The 27,759-nt window shown below is 46.1% G+C and overlaps 1 protein-coding gene across 4 annotated transcripts; it reads right to left on the bottom strand.

Moving 5' to 3' along the window:
* Nucleotides 1-517: 517 nt before the first annotated feature.
* Nucleotides 518-27,360, bottom strand: LOC117431673 (polypeptide N-acetylgalactosaminyltransferase 10-like). 4 transcript variants are annotated; one of them, XM_058997251.1, is made up of 12 exons: nt 27,173-27,360; nt 20,335-20,443; nt 20,109-20,247; nt 19,250-19,416; nt 11,557-11,742; nt 10,552-10,735; nt 7,011-7,128; nt 6,455-6,562; nt 5,008-5,229; nt 4,348-4,464; nt 3,885-4,034; nt 518-3,671 (listed from the first exon to the last, which is right to left on the bottom strand). In XM_058997251.1, the coding sequence occupies exons 1-12, from the start codon at nt 27,206-27,208 to the stop codon at nt 3,510-3,512; spliced, it is 1,698 nt and encodes a 565-aa protein (XP_058853234.1). In that variant the 5' UTR covers nt 27,209-27,360; the 3' UTR covers nt 518-3,509. The 4 variants fall into 4 exon arrangements, with proteins under 4 accessions (XP_058853234.1, XP_058853235.1, XP_058853232.1 ...); XM_058997252.1 differs by having other exon boundaries at nt 20,335-20,440; XM_058997249.1 differs by lacking the exon at nt 27,173-27,360 and adding an exon at nt 26,223-26,983.
* Nucleotides 27,361-27,759: the final 399 nt, after the last annotated feature.

Genomic DNA, 27,759 nt, shown 5'->3' with positions numbered 1-27,759 from the left:
GAAGAGGATTCCACTGACCCACAGCACCGTCCATCACCCCAGTGCTGCAGCGAGGAGGCTGTGTGGTCCAGTGGTTAAAGAAAAGGGCTTGTAACCAGAAGGTCCCCGGTTCAAATCCCGGCTCAGCCACTGACTCACTGTGTGACCCTGAGCAAGTCACTGAACCTCCTTGTGCTCCGTCTTTCGGGCGAGATGTAATTGGAAGTGACTCTGCAGCTGATGCATAGTTCACACACCCGAGTCTCTGTAAGTCGCCTTGGATAAAGGCGTCTGCTAAATAAACAAATAATAATAATAGCGAGAGGGCTGCCCCCCTGTCCCTGTGTTCCCTGGATCATGCTGGTTTGAGGAAGGTGTCCCCAGACATGTCAATATGCCTTCAATCCCTGGACACTAAAATATCCTGTTTTAAACCTTGTACTTTCACATCCATGTAAATTACTACAGCAACACCAGTGCAGTTGGAAGGTACAATCATTTCAGTATCCATATCCATTAAAACAAACACACACGTCAATATATATAAGACACTTTATTTTACAATCTCAGCAAAAATATTATACAATTCTCATTTAGTTTTACAGTTTGTTAAATATTGAAATAATTTTTACAGTAATCTAAAAGTCAGTTAAAAAAAAAAAATTATTCCACTGCCACATCAAGCCCCTTTAATTTCATGACAATTCAAAGAGTTTCTTTAACAGGTCCTCTGTCAAGTGAAATGTGCTTGCATGGCAGCTGAGAGGCGGTGCAGAATGAAAGAATGAGATCTTCATCTAGAGCGTCATGTTGAACACACCGTCATGTGCTGATTCATGACACGGCTGCATTTGAAACAGGAAGAGCCAGGTGTCTGAATGGAATCACAGTCCATAATGATTCCACGGCAGCATGTTAGAATCGCCATAGCAACGCCACAGTTTACACTCAATCCCGGCTAGAACGGCAACAATTACACCCAGTTACAGACTTCATTTAGAAAACAACACCAAAGCCTTTTAATGATAACAATACAATTAATGATAAAACCCACACCTCTATCAACAAAGACATGCATGTGTGTGTGTAGAGGTTATACTGGAGATAACAAGGGGCAGAATCAACCCAGAACACACAGGGGGGGGCGACGATAACAAGGGGCAGAATCAACCCAGAACACACAGGGGGGGGCTGACGATAACAAGGGGCAGAGTCAACCCAGAACACACAGGAGGGGGGGGGGGGGGGGGGGGGGTGGACGATAACAAGGGGCAGAATCAACCCAGAACACACAGGGGGGCTGACAATAACAAGGGGCAGAATCAACCCAGAACACACAGGGGGGGGGGGGGGGGGCTGACAAAATCCACTGCACTGTAAATAAGACGACGTTACAACTGTCCCTTTCCAGCATGGGGAAAAAAAAATAAAAAAATAAACACACAACAGGGTGTAAGAACATTCAGAGACCAATTTCATTTATACCTGAAAAAAAAACTGGGGCAATGACAGATTACAATTAGAAAGCAAAATAATGCAAAATACAATGAAACACTTCAGATATATAACATTAACATGGGGATTCTCAGCAGACACACAGACAGGCAGGCAGGCAGGCAGGCAGGCAGCTAAACAATATATTCGCTAGCTGAGAAAATAAATCAATAAATCAATAAAACAATTCCAAACCTGTTCAAATCGTAATGTAAAGAGAGAGAGGAATCTCAAACTAGCATGCAGAGACAGTCCAAAGATAGCCTTCACAGTAAACAGCAGCAGACCTTCAAATGAAACCAAGAACCATCAACCCTTCCTTTATATGAGGGATGGCACCTGGCTCATCATGTCTTCCACATGTCCCCATATACAGACTAGAAGAGTTTATATATATCTGAGCCCACCATGTGAGGCGGCCATGCTGGAAATGGTTAAATAACCCTTGAAAGCCAGCGCTAGCTTTGCGATAGTCCTGGTCAATGTGAAGCAGCACAAGCAGCCTTTGCAGCTGGCATGTCTTAGTCTTGCATGCTGGTAATGAAGCTGTGAAACGCCTCCTATCGCATGAATCATCTAACAGGGTGTAGCAGATGAGAGCGGTGGAGACAACGCTGGGTCTGTCCAGTAAAGCTGTGGCACGGACGCCACTAGCAACGCTCATTTGGAGACTTTTACAAAGCATGATTTGTTCCTGATCATTTTGGTTAAGTGGAGTTTTCTCTTAGCTCTGTGTTATTTCACACTGCACTGCCTGCTTTATTGCAACAACTCTCAAATAGTGAAGAAGCTGCTTCCTGGCGATTCTGCACCTTTGAAGTTTGATTTTAAACAAACTCTGTTCAATAAATCCCTTTATTAAACTGTAGTTCTAAAGCTATATTACTCCACGTCTAAACCCAACCAACAGGCCTTTTGAAAACAGTTGTCCCTTTCACCGCGCTGTAGTTTAGAAATGATGTGTTATTTATTTCCTCAATGAAAACACACACACACGCGCGCACACACGCGCGCACACACACGCGCACACACACACACACAATAAAGGTTTGCAAATTCAAAACACACAGCTAACTAGCTCAGGACTGCAGCTTTACCACCAGATCAGGACAATCTGCCCCCCTATCATGTTCAGGAATGTTTCCAGCAGCAAGCCCAGAGCAGAGCCTCATGAAGAGCTGGTGTAATAGAGTATGAAGCAGGAAGGGAACGTCTGGGAACATAGATGATGGGAACGATCCCTCGAGGAGCGCGCGTTCGAAAGAGGAGGAGACGCTGCAAGGCACTGGAATGACATTCAAGTTTCACATGGCAAGAGCTCCTGCATTAAAACATCTCCCTTCACCATTTACACCAGTACGATTCAATCCAAAAAATAAAGCCAGAGCTGGACAAGCCACAGCAGAAGAATTGCACAAGGCACCCCCGTCTTCATGTGCAAAACGTTCCCTCCAAGTCCACTGGAATGCATTCAATACAAGAACATCATACAATGATGTGAAATGAAATTTCAATTCTTTAGTGAAGCGAGTCATTTCATAAACCTGTCTGCTCTTTGATTGCTAGAGTGCCTTCATGGTTTCTTTCCAAAGAGATCCCTGGTATTAAGTGTTTAACAGGCTGTACAAAATGGACTTGCCTGAATTTTAATTGTGCTTTCAGTGATCCCATTTTCTGTGCAATCTGGCAAAGCATCGAATGTGTCTGTCTTTGTTTGGTACCAGTTTGTCTCCGTCACTGTCCTGCATGAAGGAATATCTATTCTGCATGAAGGACACACAATTCTATCTCATCAAGTCTACAACATTATTCCAGCCATGCCGATTTCAATGCTGGACAGCAGCGAGATGTTTCACACAACTCTTCAGATTCGTTTGTACATTCAAGACAATGTATATCTAGCCTGGCTTGCCCATTGCACCAATAAAATCACTCCTGAGAAATATCCCTTAGAACCATTTTTCTTATAAAACCTTTAAAAAAATCCCCATGGCCCCCCCCTTAATAAACCCTCCATTGGTAAGAGGTGTGCGTGTTTAAGTGTCTCTGTTGAACTCCTCCAGGACCGTGGAGTTTGTTTTCTCAAACAGCCAGCGCTGTGTCTGTGATGCAGAGTCACAGCCACTCATGAAGACCCGTCTCTCTGGCACACTGCAGTCCAGGCAGCTGTTTGTGATCGGGTGATAAATACTTCTGTCCTGGAGAGAGAGTTCAACATTCATTAGCTTCAGGTAGACAGTATATCCCCTTCAGTCCTGAGTGATCTCATGTGTGTATGAAGTGCCACACGGCTCTGCTGTAACATCTATAAAGGACTGTGCTAACGCTAGCTCTGCCTGTGTAGAAACGGAGCTCCCTGCACTAAGCTGCTGTCATCAGGATGCTGTGAAGGTGTTCTTTCGGAGTCCTACCTTCCTGTATCTCCACTGCTGGTTCCCCTTCATCCCGTGGCAGTCGTACAGCGTGACGGGGCTGCTGTGTGAAACTGCATCGAGGCAGACCTTCTTCACATGCAAGGGGTCCCCCAGCCGGATATCTTCACGCCAGCCGAACGTGAACACCTTCAAACAGAGGAGGCTTGTTAACTCTCTTCATCCGTCATGTTTGATACTCAATGGAGCAAGGGCACTTTATACTACTAAGCTTGAATATGAAATACAAGGGCCTGCACTGTACACTCACTATGGAAATACAGAGGCTAACGCCTAGATGTGCCCGAAATTATTTTCAGCAACAGTTCTACACGGTCAGGCAAAATTCTCAACGTTTCCCACTAGACGAATGTTTAAGCTCTAACCCATTAGAAGGGATGGAAACAAGACTCCTATTGCACAGCCGCTTCACCCATTCCAGGTGTCAATGCAAGCTGATTACCTGTCTGTGATTCCATCCACCCTCCCCTCTTCCTTTGAGGCAGGACTCCAGTCTGATGGGGGAGCCCGAGGCGCTGTGCTTGCTCTCCACACACAGGTCAGTGCCTACGTTACGGATCTGGAGAGGAGCAGCAAATGCATTCAATTCAGAGATTTAAATACATGACTTTACCCTGCTGAGCCATTTCCATGTGATCAAGGAACAGCAGCAGGGCTCTGAAACCAGTTCAAATGGGAATACCAGAGTAAAACTGGAACGAAACCACTGAGCTGCTAGAAGGAGTAGCAGAAGAACTGTTCTAAGCATTTAAAAAATATATATACATCCCTCAGAGAGCTGGTCTTTGCATTTGCACTGTCTACAGTATATCGTGTGTGTATTTCAGCATCTCTTACATTAATATTGAGCTTTTGAAGGTGGCAGCGATCTTCTGATTTTTCTCCCTGGATTATTTTAACAGTGCGCACACACACACACACGCACGCACGCACGCACGCATGTGTTTCCCATGCTCCTCTGTTCTTTACTGGGTGTCAATGTGTGTTTCCCATCCTCCTCTGTTCTTTACTGGGTGTCAATGTGTTTCCCATGCTCCTCTGTTCTTTGCCATGTCTGCCCATGCTTTTGCTGTGGGACGCTCCTGTAAGGGTTCTGAATTACCTCTCCCCATGCTGCTGCTGGAGGCTCCACGGGTGGGTAGTGCTTGGGCAGATCCCAGGCCACCTCCGTCATGAACCACTTGAAGTTTTTACAGTTCAGGGCGCTCCTGAGCTGCTTCTGCGCGCTCATGTCCCCAGCAGAGAGGTGTCTGTACTCGGGCCTGCGCTGGTAAATGTACTCTGCATACTCGTCCATCCACACCTCGGCCACGCGCTTCAGGTTCTGTGAAAGGCATGAAAACACTGCGTGTGATGAACAGCAGAGCCTCCCCGGCGCTCACAGCATCCTGGGCTTGCCTGGCCTGTTTCCAGACAGCACAAGAAATGCCATGGGATTACATGCAACCAGGACTGAAGCGTGTCTGTAGGGTTCACAGCACAGGCTGTACTCTTCATAGAGCTTGGATCTGCCAGGGTTTATCAACAGGATGCTGCACTAACAGAAGCAGTCCAGCTGAGGGCGCCATTGTCTGGGGACATGACCTTACTTTACATGCAAACTGAAGGAACTTCAGCCACGTAGTTTTAAGGCTGTTTAATTGCTTTCTATCCCTCTCTATTGCTGCGTGTGTCCCTGGATTGGATATCTGCCTAACAGTGCAACACTAAACAGGAGTTTCAGCTGGCCTGTGTTGAGGGGAGTGAAAGCAGCAGCACACATCAGGGAGTGCAGACGCACTGACATTACCTGCAGAGGCCTTGGAAAGAGCAAGCCTGCAAACAGCACCAGACACAGGCTGTCAGTGTGGTAGCAGGTGCAACATGGGGTCCCATTTACACTGCATCCCTGACGCCTCAGCACCGTGCGTTCATAACAACAGCCTGCTTTAAATGAATTCAACACACCGGCACTACAGCCAGCGTCCTGTCTGTTTCAATAGAAGTGTTGGAGTGCTCTCAACGTGAATCTGCTTCATTATTCTTGAGCAGAAGCACAGCTCCCCTCAAGCCGAGGAGGAGATGCGGGTCCTTTCTTTGTCTTTGAAGAGCTCCTTACAGAAACACAAGCTTCTTGAAGCCTCCTGCTGCTGCTGCTGTGACAGCGCCAGGCATCAATGCAAAGAAAGAGAACTGCTTCAACACAAACTGCTAGGGAGAAACACAGCGCAGATTTACTTGCAAGTGCCCTCCTGACAAACAGGGCATCTCTGACTGCAAACATCCCCTTACCAGTCACCTTATTCAGGCTTGAGGGAACACGAAGCGAAGAACCAATTACGTGTGTCTGATGGAGCAGGAGCTTTTCATCTCTACATGAAATCTGTGCCACTCTTAATCAGGCAGAGGAGCGTACGTACAAACTTCACAAACGGAATGTTTAGCTCTTCCCCGTGTTGAACCAACGCAGGTTTGTGTTTGTCCGACTCCAATTTTTTTTTTAAAAAATCAACAACACACTGATCGAACACAAGCCTTGAAAATGTCTGACTGGTAAATAGCGGACTTACCCTGGCCAGGCTGACGCCCCCAGGAACCTTGTAGGGAACGTACTTCCTGTAGATGTGCCCCACCCTGGAGCAGGGGATGTCCTCCATGCGACCGCCGCACATCCACACCTGCAGAGAGCACAGCAACAGGACAAGCGCAGTTAGGACAGGGCTGCACTTTCTTCTGTGTGTTAGGAACTGAAAAGCAGCAACTCTGGCGAATCCCAGGAAACGCGCTGGAAACCCCTTCTAAATAGAGAGAGGGAGTCGATCTCGGCATGTCGAAGAAGATTAAAGAAATCTTACTAGACTCTCGTCTTCCAGGCCCATTACGATCCTAACAGGGGAAGGGACTGTGTTAAGAGACACATTCCTGGGATAAGACGAGGCATTACTCAATGTCATGCTAGAGATCACAGGCATTTATCATGATGTACAAAAACGTGGAAAACACTCCACTTTAATCAAGAGAAGAAACCACAGCCAATTAAATGAACGTCCACAAACCTGCCCGTCTCAGCTGGGCATGTCAGAGCCCGATGAACACAACGCCTTCACTTTGATGAAGAACACCTACCTTGAACGAGATCTCATACTGCTCTCCTCCCCAGATCTCAAGGCCAGTGTCGTAGCCCCCGAGTTCCCAGAACCACTTTTTGTCAACAGCAAACAATCCTCCGGCCATGACAGGGGACCTGCGAAAACAGAGAGGAGGGCTCTGTACTGAGAGACCCAGTGAAAACACACAGAGAGGAGGGCTCTGTACTGAGAGACCCAGTGAAAACACACAGAGAGGAGGGCTCTGTACCGAGAGACCCAGTGAAAACACACAGAGAGGAGGGCTCTGTACTGAGAGACCCAGTGAAAACACACAGAGAGGAGGGCTCTGTACTGAGAGACCCAGTGAAAACACACAGAGAGGAGGGCTCTGTACCGAGAGACCCAGTGAAAACACACAGAGAGGAGGGCTCTGTACCGAGAGACCCAGTGAAAACACACAGAGAGGAGGGCTCTGTACTGAGAGACCCAGTGAAAACACACAGAGAGGAGGGCTCTGTACCGAGAGACCCAGTGAAAACACACAGAGAGGAGGGCTCTGTACCGAGAGACCCAGTGAAAACACACAGAGAGGAGGGCTCTGTACTGAGAGACCCAGTGAAAACACACAGAGAGGAGGGCTCTGTACTGAGAGACCCAATGAAAACACACAGAGGAGGGCTCTGTACCGAGAGACCCAGTGAAAACACACAGAGAGGAGGGCTCTGTACTGAGAGACCCAGTGAAAACACACAGAGAGGAGGGCTCTGTACCGAGAGACCCAGTGAAAACACACAGAGAGGAGGGCTCTGTACCGAGAGACCCAGTGAAAACACACAGAGAGGAGGGCTCTGTACTGAGAGACCCTGTCTGCCGAGGCACGGGTTCATCACACAAGATCGCTGCATCTCAAAGGGTTAAGTGAGGAATTACACTGGTGACAGGAGCAATCTACTGATCGATTGTGCTGATTAGAGTCACATGTAAATGGGGCATTCAGGTGATAGGGAATAGGCTGGCTGTCATTAAACACCAAGAATTACTTACAAACAAAACAGATGTAGCGTTACAAAAGTGAATTACATAATCAATAAAGAAAATACCACATCGTGTATGAATTTTATGGTGTGGTTTTAACAAAACATTAACAAGAGAGTAATGAAGCCCTGAACCCAAATTAGACTCTGTGTTTGTCCCTCATTTATTTAGAAACACACACTAAATGAATGCAGAGTACTGGAGCAAAGCTCACCTCATATACCTCAAAGTTAGGCCCATGTTACAGAACTCTTTATACTGATTTAGTTTGATTAATTATTATTATTATCATTATTATTATTGTTATCATCATCATCATCATTATTATCATTATCATTATTATCGTTATTTTTATTATCATTATTATTATTATTATTATTCGTGGTGTTCAGTCAGCACTCACACATCCGGCCCTATGAAATGTTGACTTCAGGTGACGCATATCTGATATTTTCATTTTGGCCCGTTCCAACCGTTGTCCGTTTTTCAGGGAGCACAAAAAAGATGTCACAGTTCACTTGCAAATGAAAATGCACAAAAGCAACTAAAGATCACAGATTAAAAAAAGAAAATACATCACAGTATCTAAACCTGTTTAATGATTAGCTGTTACCTTAGACTGCATTTTCGTCAGGTGAAACTGGAGGAAGCGCTGTGTAACTGCACAATAAAACTAGACTGATTTGGCACATGAAAAAAAAAGCGGGCTGTGAAATTGTAACATTGAGGAGACGGGCTGTGACGGATAATCAAATAAATTGTAACATTGAGGAGACGGGCTTTGTATCAGAAAGCTGGTGACGGAGTCGGACATCGCGTGCATTCATTGTTACACACACACATAAATATATATATATATATATATATATTTATTTTTATATATATATATATATATATATATATATATATATATATATATATATATATATATAAACGGTGATTGATTTTATTCTTAAGGGTGGTAAAACGCTGGACGGATATCTGGGTAATGGATATCCGAGTGCTCACTGGAGTAGTAATTTAACAAATAACAAACAAGAAAGGCAGCCGAAGAGCAGCATAGCCATTCTTTGACAAAGGCAGGTCATTAAAACAGCATTGCAAAGACGATGCAAATATGCCTGGGGCAGCAGTGTGGAGTAGTGGTTAGGGCTCTGGACTCTTGACCGGAGGGTCGTGGGTTCAATCCCAGGTGGGGGGACACTGCTGCTGTACCCTTGAGCAAGGTACTTTACCTAGATTGCTCCAGTAAAAACCCAACTGTATAAATGGGTAATTGTATGTAAAAAAATAATGTGATATCTTGTAACAATTGTAAGTCGCCCTGGATAAGGGCGTCTGCTAAGAAATAAATAATAATAATAATGCCTTCCTAATTAGAGACGCAGAGCTTTGAAATGATCCAAATAATTCTTCCTGATCATCAGTAACAAGCAGCCCAAGCACAACAGAGCAATTACATGAATCATCAAAGATTAATAGAAATTGCGTTTTACAATTTTCAAGAGCCCTGTAAAAAAATGTTTAGAAATGAATGACAATGAGCTCCTGGCAACACAATGCTCTCTCTCTCTCTCTCTCTCTCTCTCCCCCAGGTCTGTTTGCACTGTGCTATTACAGCAGTCATTAACACAATGCTCTCTCTCTCCCCCAGGTCTGTTTGCACTGTGCTATTAGAGCAGTCATTAACACAATGCTCTCTCTCTCTCCCCCAGGTCTGTTTGCACTGTGCTATTACAGCAGTCATTAACACAATGCTCTCTCTCTCTCTCTCTCTCTCTCTCTCTCTCTCTCAGGTCTGTTTGCACTGTGCTATTAGAGTTTACAGCAGTCATTAACACAAAGACAGGGCTCTGAAACCAGGCACTGTAGCAGTTATCGTCATGAACACTGGGCACTAAAACCACTTCCAATACGAATGGAGAAATGCTTTGAACTCATATGAGGTCACCATGCATTTGCGTCTTCCGTACGTCCCCATATAAAGACAAGAAGAGTTTTTCTTTATCCGTCCCCAGATGAGGTCGTGAAATGAGGCAAAAAAGTGATGCAAGAAAGTAATACAAATGTAGAAGAGGCTGAAAAAAGAACAAAGAACAATCGCATATATACTGACAGGACTGAAGCGCACCATAGCCCAGTGGTGACAGCAGAATGGAACAGCATCACACAATAATCAAGGAGGAATCATGGACAAATATTCCAACTGTGTAAATTTCAACTTATTTCAATCTCATGCAATTCCGAAACACCCAGTAAAACTCGCCTTTTGTTGAATTGTCTATGAATTAAATTAATATTGTAAATGTTGTGTGCCTCTCCCAATACTTTGACCTCTGAAGAATGGACAAAACAATAATAACAATGATGATAATGATGATGATGATAATGATGATGATGATGATGATGATAATAATAATAATAATGATAATGATAATGATAATAATGATGGATAATAATGATGGATAATACTAATAATAATGATGATGATGATGATGATGATAAGCAGCACATGAACGCACAGCGCATCTCTCTCCACTCACTCGAAAGGCTCGCTGGGGTCTCTGTTCTGGATCTCCGAGGGAATGGGGATGCGCTTGTAGTACATCTCCCAGTCGAAGGCTCCTCGCATGGCATCTCCTGCCTGGGTTTCGTAGCCGAAGTTGTCGTGGTCGATCACATCGATCATGGGGCACACGATCGTCTTCCGGTTTTGGGCTATCCTGTCTGCCGTCAACAGAAGGGGGTGGGGAAGATTTCAGAAGTGGGGCTACTCTGTAATGCAGATGTTACTGCAGGACACAGACATGGACACTGAGCTGGGCTACTCTGTAATGCAGATGTTACTGCAGGACACAGACATGTACACTGAGCTGGGCTACTCTGTAATGCAGATGTTACTGCAGGACACAGACATGGACACTGAGCTGGGCTACTCTGTAATGCAGATGTTACTGCAGGACACAGACATGTACACTGAGCTGGGCTACTCTGTAATGCAGATGTTACTGCAGGACACAGACATGGACACTGAGCTGGGCTACTCTGTAATGCAGATGTTACTGCAGGATACAGACATGTACACTGAGCTGGGCTACTCTGTAATGCAGATGTTACTGCAGGACACAGACATGTACTCTGTAATGCAGATGTTACTGCAGGACACAGACATGTGGGTCTGTATTCATAAACCATGAGCGTGCAGTTAAATGTCTAAACTGAACTTACTGGCACATCAGTGGTTTGAGTTTGGCACGAAGAAACAAGAAAAGCTTCAGGATTATATCATGGTGTCCAATGTCATTTAACAGGATGTTTATATAGCGGTCAAATCCCACATGGTTTCTGAGATAGGACAATGCAATTGCGCAATGCATCGTTTGCAAGTGCAACTGGATTCATACCACCCAACCTCCTCTTAGCCAGCTACCCCTCCCCCCAAAAAAGTGTTTGCTAATTATGATATCTACTTCTGTTTGAAAGACATGCATATAGAACCCCAGAGTTGTTTCCCTGAAGGCGTCCGAGGGGCGCACTGGGGTGTGTACCGAGGAGAGGGGGCAGCCAGTTGACGTTGGCCTCGCAGTGCGAGTCCAGGAAGGTGATCACTCCCCCGATGGCCACAGAGGCCCCGAGCAGCCGCGTCCGGATCAAGCCCTCCCTCTTCTTGGTGCGGACAATCCTCACCTTGGGCAGGCGGACCATGTAGTCCTCCAGAGCAGCCTTCAAGTGCTCTGGTCATGGGAGAGGAAGAGCGACAATAAAGAAATGCATAAATCAGTACATCAGTACATCAGTACATCCATCCATCCATCCATCCATCCATCCACTCACACACATCCATCCATCCATCCATCCACACACACACACACATCCATCCATCCACACACACCCATCCATTCATCCATCCATCCATCCATACACTCACACACATCCATCCATCCACACACACCCACCCACCCATCCATCCATCCATCCATCCACACACACACACACACATCCATCCATCCATCCATCCACACACATCCATCCATCCATCCATCCATCCATCCATCCACTCACACACATATCCATCCATCCATCCATCCATCCATCCACACACATCCATCCATCCATCCATCCACACACACCCATCCATCCATCCATCCACACACACACACACACACACACACACACACATCCATCCATCCATCCATCCATCCATCCACTCACACACATATCCATCCATCCATCCATCCATCCATCCATACACACATCCATCTATCCATCCATACACACACACCCATCCATCCATCCATCCACACACACCCATCCATCTATCCATCCATACACACACACCCATCCATCCATCCATCCATCCATCCATACACACATCCATCTATCCATCCAATACACACACACCCATCCATCCATCCATCCATCCATCCACTCACACACATATCCATCCATCCATCCATCCATCCATACACACATCCATCTATCCATCCACACACACACCCATCCATCCATCCATCCACACACACATCCATCTATCCATCCACACACATCCATCCATCCATCCATCCATCCACACACATATCCATCCATCCATCCATCCATCCACACACATCCATCCATCCATCCATCCACACACACACACACACACACATCCATCCATCCATCCACTCACACACACACACACCCATCCATCCATCCACTCACACACATATCCATCCATCCATCCATCCACACACACACACATCCATCCATCCATCCACACACACACACACACACATCCATCCATCCATCCATCCACACACACACACACACACACACATCCATCCATCCACACACACATCCATCCATCCATCCATCCATCCATCCATACACACACACACACACACACACACATCCATCCATCCACACACATCCATCCATCCATCCATCCATCCATCCATCCACTCACACACATATCCATCCATCCATCCATCCATCCATCCATCCATCCACACACATCCATCCATCCATCCATCCACACACACACACACACATCCATCCATCCATCCATCCACACACACACACACACACATCCATCCATCCATCCATCCATCCACACACACACACACACACATCCATCCATCCATCCATCCACTCACACACATATCCATCTATCCATCCATCCACACACATCCATCCATCCATCCATCCATCCACACACACACACACACACATCCATCCATCCATCCATCCATCCATCCACACACACACACACACATCCATCCATCCATCCATCCACACACACACATCCATCCATCCATCCATCCATATATACACACACACACACACACACACACACACACATCCATCCATACACACACCCATCCATCCACACACACACACACACACACCCATCCATCCATACACACACCCATCCATCCACACACACACACACACACACACACACACACACACACACACCCACACACACACACACCCATCCATCCATCCACACACACACACACACACACACACATCCATCCATCCATCCATCCATCCATCCATACACACACCCATCCATCCATCCACACACACACACACACACACACACACACACACACACACACCTCCTCTGTGCTTCCTGCTGGATTCTTATCAATGTAAAAGTGGAAGCTGCTTCAAGCACAGCCTCTAGTCTAGTTTCAACCTTTCATCAATTTAAACAGCTTTCAAATGACTTTGTTCATACAAATTGATCCGGACAGCGTCCTTAAGGTTACAAAGTGTGTGACGAGCAGAGAAGCCCCTTGGACCCCTGATTGCACTGCCTGGTGAGTCCAGAGCACATGCAGCAAACCATAAAGCGACGACACAATCAGCATTTATAAACTAGATGGAACACGTCCACATTTCTCAGCCGATGCAAGAGAAGAAAGCAAGTCTCTCTAATTGGAAAATCACAAAGCGCCTGCAGCTGCCAGAGGGGTGTTTTCTCATGCTTCTCCTGATAAGTGGAGTCGTGCACCCGGAACACTCATACTCTACCAGAGTACTCTCCTGCATGATTACTCAACATTCATAAAACATCACCTCAAAACAGAGGAGCAAACAACACCACCACAGCACAGGCACAATCTGGAACGAAACGCAGCGTCACTGAAGCATCACAAGACAACTGCAGAAATGAAATCAGAGCGGCTGGTTTGAAACAGCAGCCCAGAGAGAGGGGGACAGGACAGGGCTGTGGGGGGAGTGGGACGGGCGCACGCACACACACACGCACGCACACACGCATACACGCACGCACGCACACTCACACGCACAAGTCCCTGCCCTGCTGCCTTATTCACCAGAATATTCTGCCTTTTGTTTCAGAGACATCATTCGCAGTCAGACTCCTCTGAGGCCTTTTTAAAGTCAAATGCGAAACGGATTAATGAAATGACGCTGCATTTCTGCAGACGTTTTTACTGTAAGATGCCATTTGTACATCATAGCCTGGCTCCCAGGGCACTGCCAGCACGTGTATAACTCACTGTCTGTGAAGGGAAGGGCGTGGAGGGAGAAGCACGGCTTTATTCTGGCTCGTTCTTTTCTGTCACAGTAGCAGGAAGTCCCTGGGTGCTAATTAATGTTTCTTTCCAAGCCCCTCCATCCCACGTTTATTTCTGTCTGCCGTTCAGACTCCAGACACACAAAGCTGTACATGGATTCTCTGAATGCACCTGACTGAATGAACAGCCATACAAAAAAGAAAAATCAAGGTTATGGAAATTGCGATGACAATGTAGGGTAGAAATTGCTCTTTGGTTACAAAAGTAAAAAGATGGCTTGTGTCCACAGGATTAAAATATCGTACCATCTACTACAGTCCTGCATCGGGTTGGGTGCCGGTCACAAAATGACATTTTCGGGTCAGGCTCAGGTCCGAATTTGAGAAATCGCCAAAAAAGGTTTTCGCCCTTTCAGCGTACTCACTGTAACCCCCTCCCAAATAACGAATTAGAAAGTCAGCGGGTTTCCTGCACCAGAGCAGGATGCGATCGGGGAGGAGGAGTCAGCTGACTAAGCAGCGTGCTCGGTTTGGTTTGCCGCTGGTCTGATACGTCGCAAGATCCTTCGATCACGTCTGCTTGGTGATATTAAAAATGCCTGCGGACGAGGTGAAACAAAAGACAGCGCAGGGTTTATATCATGTAGCGGGGAGGATGGGCAGTGCGAGAGGGAAATCACAAGTGTGGAATTCATTTAGAATCACAGCGAATGAAAATAATGACCATGTGACTGGATTCGTTGATAAAGATAAAGCAGGGACGCCCGCAGGAGAATGTATATGGGAAGGTGATGCACTGAGAGAAGTGCTATGCATGATAAAGCAGGGACGCCCGCAGGAGAATGTATATGGGACGGTGATGCACCAGGAGAGGTGCTATGCACATTTTGTTAGGACATCGTGGATGAAGAGGATACAAGGCATTGGAAAGCCATATTCTCAGAGAAAATATGCAGACAGAATTCATACTCCTCACAGTAACTGCAGCCTGTCGGAGATATTTTATTTGCGACCAGCTGTTTTATTATTAGTGTCATTTTCTAAAAAGCCAATCACCAAATGGCAAGACCCAGTATACCCCACAGGCAGGAAGAACAAGACTTCAGTCATTGTAAGATTATTTTATAATCTTCGTATTCTGCACAATAAAGGGTTTATATATGAAAAGCCATGAGAGTGGAGGATTTTTACACCAATTCCTGTCTTTTCTTATTCTTGTGTGTCAGGAGTGAGAATGTCTCCTCTGAGCTTACTGTCAGGGTCAAGGGATAGGCAGAATCTCACAGTAACCCACTGCACCGGCGAAAACAACGGAGCCATGCCGTCCTGTCTTCCGTTCTCACACTATATCATCTGCTTCTTATCTATAATAACAGATTTGTGAGAGCTACACATGTAGAAATGAATTCAACTACTTCTTAACAACCACATATGGAGCAGCAATCTCTGCGTTGCAGCATTACTCGTGAATATCGCCACAATCTGAGCAGATTCAACATTCAATTAGTGCCTCTGAAGAGCCAGCCGCTCCCCTGTGAGCCACAGAGCTGATAATGAGCTGAGCTCAGAGATCTCCCGAATGAGAAGATTCAAAACCAGAGCCGCAATCGGCAGGCATCTCTGCAGGAGACGGCTTTTCATTAAATCAAGCCAGGCCTGATGAAGAGGCATCAGAAACATGGAAACAGACTAACAGGTTCAACGTGGGAGTGCAAAACAGAGTCGCTTTCTTCTCGGTTTGACACATTTTAAAAACCTTCCCTGCAAATAGATAAAGCTATCCGCTATAAAAAAAAAAAGATGAATCTGCCTCTTCCGTAGTACACCAGCCAGTCAGCCAGTGGTTTGTGTTGATAAGTAAACCTGCAGCAATTCCCAGTACCAGCCTCTATGTACTGTAATGAACTACCCCCCAAAAGGACATGCAGTACAGTAGGCAGCATTCACCGCCTATGGGACCAGTCAATGCAGGACTGGATGCTGCCCAGGCTACTGTCGGAGCAGTTCCTGTAGCGTTGTTTGATCTGAAGTCAGACCTGCAGGCTACCTGGCCTGGGTGCTAATCGATAGGACAAGCTGCCTCAGGATTCAGAGCTGAATGAAGGGAGGCTGGCTGGTAAGCACGGCTGCCTCAGGATTCAGAGCTGAATGAAGGGAGGCTGGCTGGTAAGCACGGCAGCCTCAGGATTCAGAGCTGAATGAAGGGAGGCTGGCTGGTAAGCACGGCTGCCTCAGGATTCAGAGCTGAATGAAGGGAGGCTGGCTGGTAAGCACGGCTGCCTCAGGATTCAGAGCTGAATGAAGGGAGGCTGGCTGGTAAGCACGGCTGCCTCAGGATTCAGAGCTGAATGAAGGGAGGCTGGCTGGTAAGCACGGCTGCCTCAGGATTCAGAGCTGAATGAAGGGACGCTGGCTGGTAAGCACGGCTGCCTCAGGATTCAGAGCTGAATGAAGGGAGGCTGGCTGGTAAGCACGGCTGCCTCAGGATTCAGAGCTGAATGAAGGGAGGCTGGCTGGTAAGCACGGCTGCCTCAGGATTCAGAGCTGAATGAAGGGAGGCTGGCTGGTAAGCACGGCTGCCTCAGGATTCAGAGCTGAATGAAGGGACGCTGGCTGGTAAGCACGGCTGCCTCAGGATTCAGAGCTGAATGAAGGGAGGCTTGCTGGTAAGCACGGCTGCCTCAGGATTCAGAGCTGAATGAAGGGAGGCTGGCTGGTAAGCATGGCAGCCCCAGCCTGAGGGGTGCTGCTCGATTTAATCGATTACATCACACATTAAAGTACTATTGACTGCTGCTTTCACCTTTCTTCTAGCATTTTCCCTTCACGTCCCAACATGAACACACACTCCATTTATTTGCACCCTCCTAAATAAACTTATTGCTAATAAACAAGAAACATCTTTTGCGATGATCAAAGTAGTTCAAATGTAATTAAATGTTTATTTTTAGGCATCATTGATATTTCAGAAAGACTTCAAAACACAACCAGCTGGCTTTCCTTTCTGCAAACCCCTTTGTTTCTTTTAAAAGCAACAGAAGTGATGGAGCTACTCTGAAGCACCCCTCTTCACACAGGACTTCAGTGATACTCCAATCAATGCAGCACATGCTGAACACGTGACAGAGGAGGACATGCGAGTTCATTCCCAATGCTTTCACTGGCTGTGTTACAGAGGCCGTGTTAACAAGGTGCTCGATACATGCATAGCAACATGAAACCCAAACATACGCTGATCAGAACACAGGCAACCACATCCTTCACCACCCCATGTTAACACACCAGTGTTTAATTAATACAACAGAAAGGAAGTAGATTCTCATTAGCAACAGAGGTTACGACTCTTCAGAGACACATTTTCTGTATAGTAAAGTTTTATAAAAACTATATCAAATCAATATAATTGAACCCAGAAACAACGCAAACAATGCTCCACAAAAACCATGAGAAGGATAAAAGGATCAAAGTGGCTTCCGTCGTAAATGTGATTGTGGACAGACAGTCTTAAACAAAGCAGCACTCCTTTCACTAAAGATAAAAATCAATTCACGTAAAAGCATTGTCTGCAGTACATCCCAATATCGACTGACACAAATAGAAAAAAACTCAAATGCCATTAACAGCTCTCTCCTCCGAGCAAAGAGTATTCCCAGAAGTTTTAATAGACATCGTAACTGAATTAAAGTTCAACCCTAATCATTTACTCTGAAAGTTAGTTTCACTGCATGCAATTGAAGGATCTGCTTCTGAAGCCCCTAGAAACGTGTTGTAAAAGGCTTTGACGCTTATTACTGTAGTGGAAGTTTTCAAATACCCTTGAACCTAAGTATGGTAAGGGTTTATCCTTCCAGGTCCTTTATCCCAGCCCGCGTGTTGACTCAATGAGGAGACGCTGTAGTTCAATCAAAGATCTTTATTTTAAGTTTGCAAACTGGCGCACTCAACGGAATAACACAGACTCCGTTAGCAATCAGCAGAGATGCACACCAAACATGTGTTCAGTGTTTCCTTATATAGGCAGTTCAATTAATGTCTACGTGGCTTTAGTCACACATAATCAAATTAATCACATGAGGGTTATGTAATGTTGATTCAGGTATTAACATACCTCAAAAACATCTAGTTAATCACATGAGGAGCAGGTAATGTTGATTCAGATGCTAGCATATGAGAAAGCCTATTCATTGCTGTAGATAAGCAAGCAGGTAGCAGGATGGTAGTTTGAATGTATGTGCGGAAAGCCACGTCTAACACATCCTGCTATCTCACAGCTACAGTCAAAAGCACAAATACACTTTTTATACCTAGTACACATAAAGTTATTATTTCTTATAGCTCATGTTCCGCTCATCCTATAGATTCGGGACAGGTCTCTACTTAAACTTATCGTTGCAAACTATATGGTTATCTTAAAACCTATTTGTTTGCTATTGAGCAAGCTAAACAATTGCAATGTTACAAAAATTCCATTACAATTACATAGAGGACGTGGCACGGAAAACCAGGCTTACTTCCATCTTCAAATATTTCAGATTCTGTGAACAGAGCTTTCCAAGCAGTTAAATGAGAAGCAGTGTGCTTAGAAATCCAATTCCTAGCAGTGTCGTGTGTCACAATGTGATAAAGAAGATCTGATCACTAACTGCTCATGGGAAGTGCTGGAGGTGTAGTCACATGACTGGTTGGATAAGGGACGCTCGTCTGCCTCTTACCTTTGTCGCTGAAGTCGTCCACCAGGATGATCTCAGCGAGGAGCTGTGGGGGAGAGCGGTGCAGCACACTGTGCACGGTGCGCAGCAGGGATGACCAGCCCTCGTTGTGGAACGGGATTATGATGCTTGTATTGGGCAGCTTTTCCAAGTACAGCTTCGTTCTGCAGCTGCAACACAAACAAAAGCAGCGCAATGTCCTGACAGCTGATCACATGAGCCACTGAAGACTAAACCTCAACAGCTCGCTCAACTGCTCGGGCATTTGGGGTTTACAGATATATATATATACATATAGTAAAGTATGAACTGAACACCAGGGATGGGAATAAAACTCCTCTTGCACAGCAGTTTCACCCGTTCCAGGTTTTACTACAAGCTTGATTAGCCACAGTGTGTGAAGTTAACAAGGCCAGGTGTGTCTTATTAAACACAGGAATGGATCAAACTGCTATGAAATGGGAGTCTTTACAATCCCTGAACTACTTGTTCATAGTACCAACTTCTGAACTATTAGCCAGGAAAACCAACCCCCCCACCCCCCCCGACATGCATTACTGAAGCAGAGCCCGATTACACACAATCCATATCTCGACGAGCCAGCCTGATCAGCCACTTCAGAGAACAGGCTACAGGGCAGGACCAACTTCACAGCTCTTCACAGACCATTATCTGATTAAAGACTATTAGAGCTGGAATGCTGTCAAGAAGAAAAAGCAAAGTGATCTGGTGAAACACTGTAGATGGACTCTTTGGCATGTCTCCAACTTGCTCGCTCTCTGTCTCTCTCTCTGTCTCTCTCTCTCTCACTCACACACACACACACACACACACACACACACACACACACACACACACTTACTTTGGGTGTCTGATGTCCGGTATGGAGCGGTTCACAGAGATCCTGTCGCTCACGTAGATATTGAATCCATTCTCCCTGTAGGCCTGGTCCTCTCGATCTGCATCAGTCAAGGGGAAAGGCCTTCCTTGCTCTCCAGCTCCTACAATGCAAACACAGTCCACCCACTGTTACACACCTTGTACTAGAGTAGCATTGGCTTCTTCATGAAAAACTCCCGCCAGGCTACCTGAGCGAGCTGCGTCTCTCCTGATGGCTTCCTGATCATGCCAGTCCCTCCTTCGATCCCCGTCCAAGCCCAGTCTCACCTCCTTCTTCGGTCTGACGTGGAGTCCCTTCTAAAGAGTTAGACAACATCAATGAATAAGATTCATCACCACCATCCTCACCACTACCGTCATCTCAGATCTGGGCTTGAGATTGAATCTCTTCCATTGTAAAAACGTTTGGGTGCCAGGGCTCCGACAGGCGTAGCGGAACACGATCCTACTGGGGATAAACACCCACAATCCAGCCTGCAAAGCTTCTGGATAGAAGGCAAGCAGCTAAACGCAGCACAGCTTGAGCTGTGAACAAGAAAAATAAACAGCCATTTACATAATGACACAGATCCATTTAGCAACAAGCTGCTGAAGTCTGCATCATCAGTATTCAAACTGTGTATAAACATTAGAATAACAGGGCAATCGCACGCAGGCACACTCTCACACGTCACACATTTTACTGTCTTTTAATGGCATCCTGAAAAGCATTGACGTTCAAGCTTCAATTGAATTGAACGGAAAGAAATGAATAACTAAAGAAAGAAAGAAACTCTGTCCATGGTAGCTGCCTCAGTGCTTCTGAATTCACGTCAATGTCTTCCTGAAATGGTCTATTCTTCTGCTGGCCGTTGGAGACACATTGTGGCTGATTGTACTGCAGCTGTGTTTGTCATTGTGCTGAGGGAATAGCGGTGCCTGCAGGGACAGGGAAGCTACAGTACTACGGGCAGTCAGTCCCTTTTCAGGTTAAATATTATTGCATATTTGAATTAGGCTTGTATAGTCAGGGTGCTGCACGGCTTCTGTGCAAAAACAGCATTTTCAAAACACTGTATCTCAGAAAACCGTAAGTGCTAGAAATGTGCCTTCTGGCACTGCACACTGCCACTGGAAGAGATTCCCAATTTGTATTTGTTCATTTATTTGAATATGTAAATATGAGATACCCCCCATCCCGCAGGTCCAGTGCAGTCTGTGGAGAGAATCTCCGATACTGCAATAAAGACACACTGTAGTCAGACTCCACTTACTGTATCACAGGTAGAACTGAGCTCTACACTCATGACTCTCACAGCATGCATGCAGGTGATGCGGTCAGATCTCCCACTTGCAGTCCTTACATAATCAATCCTGCTGCGCTGAGCCTGTACCACTTCCAGGAGGGAACGAGTTCAGTGGAGCTGCGTTTCTGGGGTAGGGTTCTGCAGGCATTTCTGTTTGAAGCAGGAATGAGGGGGGTGGATTTCTGCATTCTCTTTTCACCTCTTACAGAACTCACCATTCAAAAGCATTACAGTGCAGAGGGAGAGACGGCTCAGTGCTTACAGCATGATTGAATTCATTTCCATGTCATTACATCAGTGTCATTGTTTCTGAAACATTTCTATGCAGGAGGGAAACCCAACAGGCTGTAGCGCTGCACACTGCAGGGCTTGTGTATTACTCTGCTCCACCAATCAACAAAATACAAACCATATATCAGCGACCAGGCACAGCAGCAATCTCAAACTTTCCACTTTCAAATCACACAACGTGGAGATCATGCTGTTGGAACAGAAGGTCGGAACGACCCTAAACAAGCAGACTTAACAAAGCCTTGCCTGGATTTATTATGCCTGTTGCAGATTGCCGAACAGCCAGCTGTTGAGTCAATGCAAAACCTACACTGCCTGGCCACTTCATTAGGACCTGAGCCTAATCTCACATTGAGCCACTGTTCAAGCTGACAGCAAGCAGCAGACAGCTCCTATGTTTCCAGGTCTGGTTTATCCCTGTGTGTTCAGGCAGTCTGTAACTGAACCCAAGTCATAGAGACACTGTGCTAACATGTCAACGTGTTCATGCTCAGTTCTGCAACTACTGGATTTTCTATAATGACGTATCATGTAGGTCAAGTTGGTGAATTGGAAAATCCTACTTAATGAGCATCTACAAAGAAATGAAATGTGCAGGACGTGCGAGTTAAGAGAAGAAAGCAGAGTCCTGGCAATGACACTGCTGAGAACCCAGAGTTGGGGAGACAGACAGAGAGAAACACTGAACCACGGCAGAGACCACACCACTGAACCAGCGACCAGACCCCTGAACCACGGCAGAGACCACACCACTGAACCAGCGACCAGGCCCCTGAACCAGCGACCAGGTCCCTGAACCACACCAGAGACCACACCGCTGAACCAGTGACCAGGCCCCTGAACCAGCGACCAGGCCCCTGAACCAGCGACCAGAGCTCCTTCATCCTGCTTGACACAAGTTCTTACTGCTTTAGACTGACTTACTAAAACTCAGAGCTCCTTCATCCTGCTTGACACAAGCTCTTACTGCTTTAGACTGACTTACTAAAACTCAGAGCTCCTTCATCCTGCTTGACACAAGCTCTTACTGCTTTAGACTGACTTACTAAAACTAAAAACTATTCATCTTAAAAACAAGACCAGAAGCCAGACCGTACCATTATGCCTTCTGTTTCATTTGTTTGTTCTATGCATTTTCCTAACAGCAAATCCTCTGTATTTGTAAAGCAAATATGAAGAACGCTTGGAGCACCTGCTTCCAATTGAATTGCACGCTTCTTCATGATTAGCATACAGAATAGCTGCACTACAAGCCTGTGCTTTTAGAAACACAAACGCAGATCTATTGAGAAAGACAGGCAGCCTGGCATCTGACCGTACACTTACCTCCAGGAATGCACCCTAAATGAATCCAATATGAAAACCCCTGTGATTGAGGAGCAGTCTGCTGTGAGAGTCACCATGCACCAGGACAGCCCAGCGCCCAGCACAGGACGCAGCGCCCAGCACAGCACCCAGCACCCCACGCCCAGCACAGCACAGCACCCAGCGCCCAGCACAGCACAGCACCCAGCGCAGCACAGCGCCGAGCGCAGCACCCAGCACAGCACCCAGCACAGCACCCAGCACAGCACCCAGCGCCCAGCACAGCACCCCGCGCCCAGCACAGCACCCCACGCCCAGCACAGCACAGCACCCAGCGCCCAGCACAGCACAGCACCCAGCGCAGCACAGCGCCGAGCGCAGCACCCAGCACAGCACCCAGCACAGCACCCAGCACAGCACCCAGCGCCCAGCACAGCACCCCGCGCCCAGCACAGCACCCCACGCCCAGCACAGCACAGCACCCAGCGCCCAGCACAGCACAGCACCCAGCGCAGCACAGCGCCGAGCGCAGCACCCAGCACAGCACCCAGCACAGCACCCAGCGCCCAGCACAGCACCCCGCGCCCAGCACAGCACCCCACGCCCAGCACAGCACAGAGCCGAGCGCAGCACCCAGCACAGCACCCAGCGTAGCACCCAGCACAGCACCCAGCGCCCAACACAGCACCCAGCACCATCTACTGAACGACAGCTCATTCCCAAAACATGAATGAAAACAAGAGAGATGTTTGTGGTTTAATTCCTGCAAACCTCTGCTCAGCTTGAATGAACCCAGCTGTGCTAAAAGCCAGGCAGATGACTTGTGTCCATGTTGCATGGGGTCCTTTATTACTGAAAGACTGCAAAACAATGGGGCCCCAATCACTCTGCTTTTATATACAGTAGAACACTTCCATTCATTCATTCAGAACAAAAACTACACACAGGGAGTTAGAAAGAATTCAATGAAGCTTAAAAGAGTTCTTTGCATATTAAGGCCATCCAAATGGGAAGGTTGGGCTGTTCAAATCTATAAAAAAATCGACTTAATCAGAATAATGGTTTTGTACCTGAGCTAAATGAAGCTAAAGCTGGAGTTGACTAGTCTGCAGTGCAGCTCTGTGGAGTGCATGGAGCCGAGCCCCGCACTGGAGCAGAGAAGCAGACAACTCTTCCCCAGCCCTTCACCTGGGCAGGGCATCTGTCATGCAGAGAACTCAACCCCAGCGCTTCACCTGGGCAGGGCATCTGTCATGCAGACAACTCCCCCCTCAGCCCTTCACCAGGGCAGGGTGTCTGTCATGCAGAGAACTCAACCCCAGCGCTTCACCAGGGCAGGGCGTCTGTCATGCAGGTTAATACAGACTCGATTATCTGTAAACCCATTCTGAAAATAATACAAATGACTTGCTGCGCTGAATACTAACATTTCCATATTTAAAACCAAGCCTCCGGTGTGTTTAAATGTTTTGCATTGTCCATGTGTCTCGACCTCCTTGTTAGAGAATAGAGGACCAGGCCAACTTTGAACTGCCTATTAAAATGAGCCAGTTCAGCTCCCTCAATAGATTAGATTAAATCATCCATTTCAGCTTCCATGCAACATTTACCAGCCACCCTACTGCAAACCCATAAAAAGAAGCAACCTGAAAATAATAATAATAACAATAATAATAATAATAATAATACTACTAATAATAAACCGTTTGTCCTGGATGTTTTTCGATTTGAAGTATCCAGCAAACCAAGCACAGGGTGTCCCAGTAGAGATGGGGCTGTTCTGCTGTTTGATTGCAATGACGCGACACTTGAATGCTATTTGAAGATAATTGTAAGGCAGGGTGATACTGTACCCTACCTGGAGCTCAGTTTGCAGACCGAGCTGCACAGGTCTTTATATCTAACAGTATTGAATTGTCATGACATTTCAAGGCACACTGAAAGGTCAGTTAGCAGTGGGAGGCTGTGCTTTACCAGAAATACAACTTCACTGTTTTTTTTTATTATTTATTTATTTATTTGTTTTATTATCATAAGAGTTTTAAAGCAACAATGATCCCTTATCTAGAAATACCTGTTCTGAAGTTCACAGCAGGCATTGTGTTAGCATTGAGACAGCCGCTGCCTTGAGAACACACGGGCAGAGTCTGAGATCTGAGTACAGGAACATTCACAAGGTGTTAAAGAATTGAAAATCGACAGCCTCAACCTCCGAGCATGCGAGCCCTGAATTTAACCGGGACACTGCATAATGTAGCTGTTTGCATTTCATTATAGAATCGGGCATGTTGACACGAATAGATGTTTACAGGATATAAAGAACAGATCCTATAGTAATAGAATATAAATAATCAGACAGATGACATCTGGCAAAGCTGAAACCGAGAGTACGCGTCATCCCATATCCTGGATCCAGCTTTCCTTTCCCTATCTCAGCATATTTAAAAGCTTACACGGCAGAGATTTGAAATGAAATGGCATTACTCCATTATACAGTATTTCAAATTGCGGACTCCATAATCCGCGGCAAAGCAATCCATCAACTGGGTTAAAACATGTTTAAATAAATACATGCAGCCACATTACACGGGACTGTATCTTCAGACAGCTCTGTGAAAATGACCTGGCAGCTGTGAGGTGAAACAATACCGATACAATCAACAGCATGCACTGCCCAAAGCAAACACTATCCCGCTGACGCCGCTGGGCTGGATCTTTCATATCTTACACCTTCGAAAAAGAAGCACTTTCATTTCAATTCAGATCAACGTTTTGCTTTGCTCTATGCTACTGAACAATCAGCCTTTTATTGCGCGGGCGTAGCAAGCAAACGCAAAAATGCATTTTACTAATCCATCGCAATAAACTGAAGACGACACGTCTTCCTAGAACTATGTAACGAGGCGTGCCAGACTGTCAACAAGCCGCTTACTTTGTGTGTGCGATCAGCGTCACTTCGAGGCTCTGCTAACATCAACACGCTACACAAAGTCAAGTCGTTAGTTACTTGGGGAGACACCACAAGAGATACACTTTAACCAAAACGAGCCATCTGAACACATGCACAATGCACGGCTATATAAGGCGCGCCAGCACAGCCTCATCCAGAGAAAGCGATGCACAAATAAAGGTGTTTGAAGGAGGTAAAGAATCCAGTTGAACTAATGGGACAGGAGGTGCGCGTCCTTCCTTACCTGTGCCGCGGCGGAGCCAGCGCCCCCTTCTCTCTCCGGCGAGTTATCCAGCACTTTGTCTCGGTACAGGGACCACAAGCCCACGTTTGGCAGGAAAAGGATCGCCGCGATCAGCAGCCCTGCGATCTGGAGCAGCCTCTTTTCTTTCCGTCTCATTTCTACTCGTGAGAGGCGAAGATCAAGCACTCCTGCTGCAGCGTGTAAACTCACCCGAGCTTTCAGGTTAAAATAACTTTCTCTAGAGAAAAATTACAGATAGCGCAACTAACTAAGGAACTTCCGCTGAGAGGAGCGAACCACTGCCGGGAATAGGGGGGTGCCTGGGCAAATTAAAGACTTCTGTTTCGGACTTTGAAAGATCATTTGAACGTATATAAAACTGGTTGTGCTATGTAAGTGGTTTTATTGGTGTAAAAACACGACGTTTCTCATAATATAATATTGTTGACTCGTTGACACGAACAACGCGTTGCTGCAGTAACCCCTCATCGGTATGCAAATCCTCTGTATACGAGTTACTCTGTAAACACTAACTAACTGAGAGTTGCTTAAGAAAGCGGGCGGTCACAGTTTTTCTTATTTAATTTGTTTTATACAGACCAGAAAAGCGACACCTGTTGATTTGTTTACTTGTTTTATCAGAGTTTTATGTTGAGCAATGGTTCTTTTTACGCACAGTTACTTTTTTGAAAACAACATTGCAATGACAAAAATGTTTTCAGCAGTCTGGGTGCATTCTTCTTCATTATATAATAATAATAATAATAATAATAATAATAATAATAATAATAATAATAATGCTAATAATAATTCTTTAAGCACACGCCAGATTGCTGTTTTAAAGCTGCTACCACCCGTAATAATATAAGCACAAAGCAGTTATCACGTCTAAACATGATGCTAACACAGTGACTGCGCTCCAGGTGCCCTGATAGTCAGATGTTTCAAACCTTCATTGCTCTCTTCCTCTCAGTAAACGCGCACATGCTCTGCTCGGGGTACAGATCCTCTGGGGATCGCTGCTTTCCACATGGTTTCACATGGCAGCAGTTTAAGTGGTGTTATTCCCTTCGGCTCGGAAGGTTTTGCAACTGGAGCTATTTAGCGACTGGCTCTCAGTTTCACCCCTGACCCCAGAGCCAGCGCTAAAGCCAACACGCTAATAGAGTCCCCGCGCTGAAGAGCAGCGGTGTGGGTGTGACCCGGAGAGACAGACCCAACAGCAGCCACGGAGTGCTCTGCGTGAGGTCTGAGCTTACCGGCTGTGAAAGGAACTCACACGAAAACAATGTGCAGAGACACGGGGAAACCACGACGCGCGCCCACGCCACACCCTCTCTCTACTTACAATGGGCCTTGGTTTCTTTTTTTTTCTTTTTTTCTTTTTGTAGGTATGTACACTTATTAAGACAGTCTGGTTTTCGTTTGTTTTAACGATCTAGGTGAGGCACAGATATTTAGGGATTTTACACTTTGATGCTTGTACCAAAGACCATGACTAAATACAGGTACAGCCTTTAGTCTACAGCAGAGGAGT

This window comes from Acipenser ruthenus, chromosome 23, assembly GCF_902713425.1.
Source record: "Acipenser ruthenus chromosome 23, fAciRut3.2 maternal haplotype, whole genome shotgun sequence".
Classification (NCBI taxonomy): Eukaryota; Metazoa; Chordata; class Actinopteri; order Acipenseriformes; family Acipenseridae; genus Acipenser; species Acipenser ruthenus.
This window is presented reverse-complemented; position numbering and strand designations above follow the sequence as displayed.

Coding starts and splice junctions, on each gene's coding strand:
- LOC117431673 (XM_058997249.1), bottom strand. CDS start 26,378: ATGAGACGGAAAGAAAAGAGGCTGCTCCAGATCGCAGGGCTGCTGATC. Junction 20,248..20,334: donor GAGAGACGCAGCTCGCTCAG/GTAGCCTGGCGG, acceptor TTTGCATTGTAG/GAGCTGGAGAGCAAGGAAGG. Junction 3,672..3,884: donor AGCAGTGGAGATACAGGAAG/GTAGGACTCCGA, acceptor CTCTCTCTCCAG/GACAGAAGTATTTATCACCC.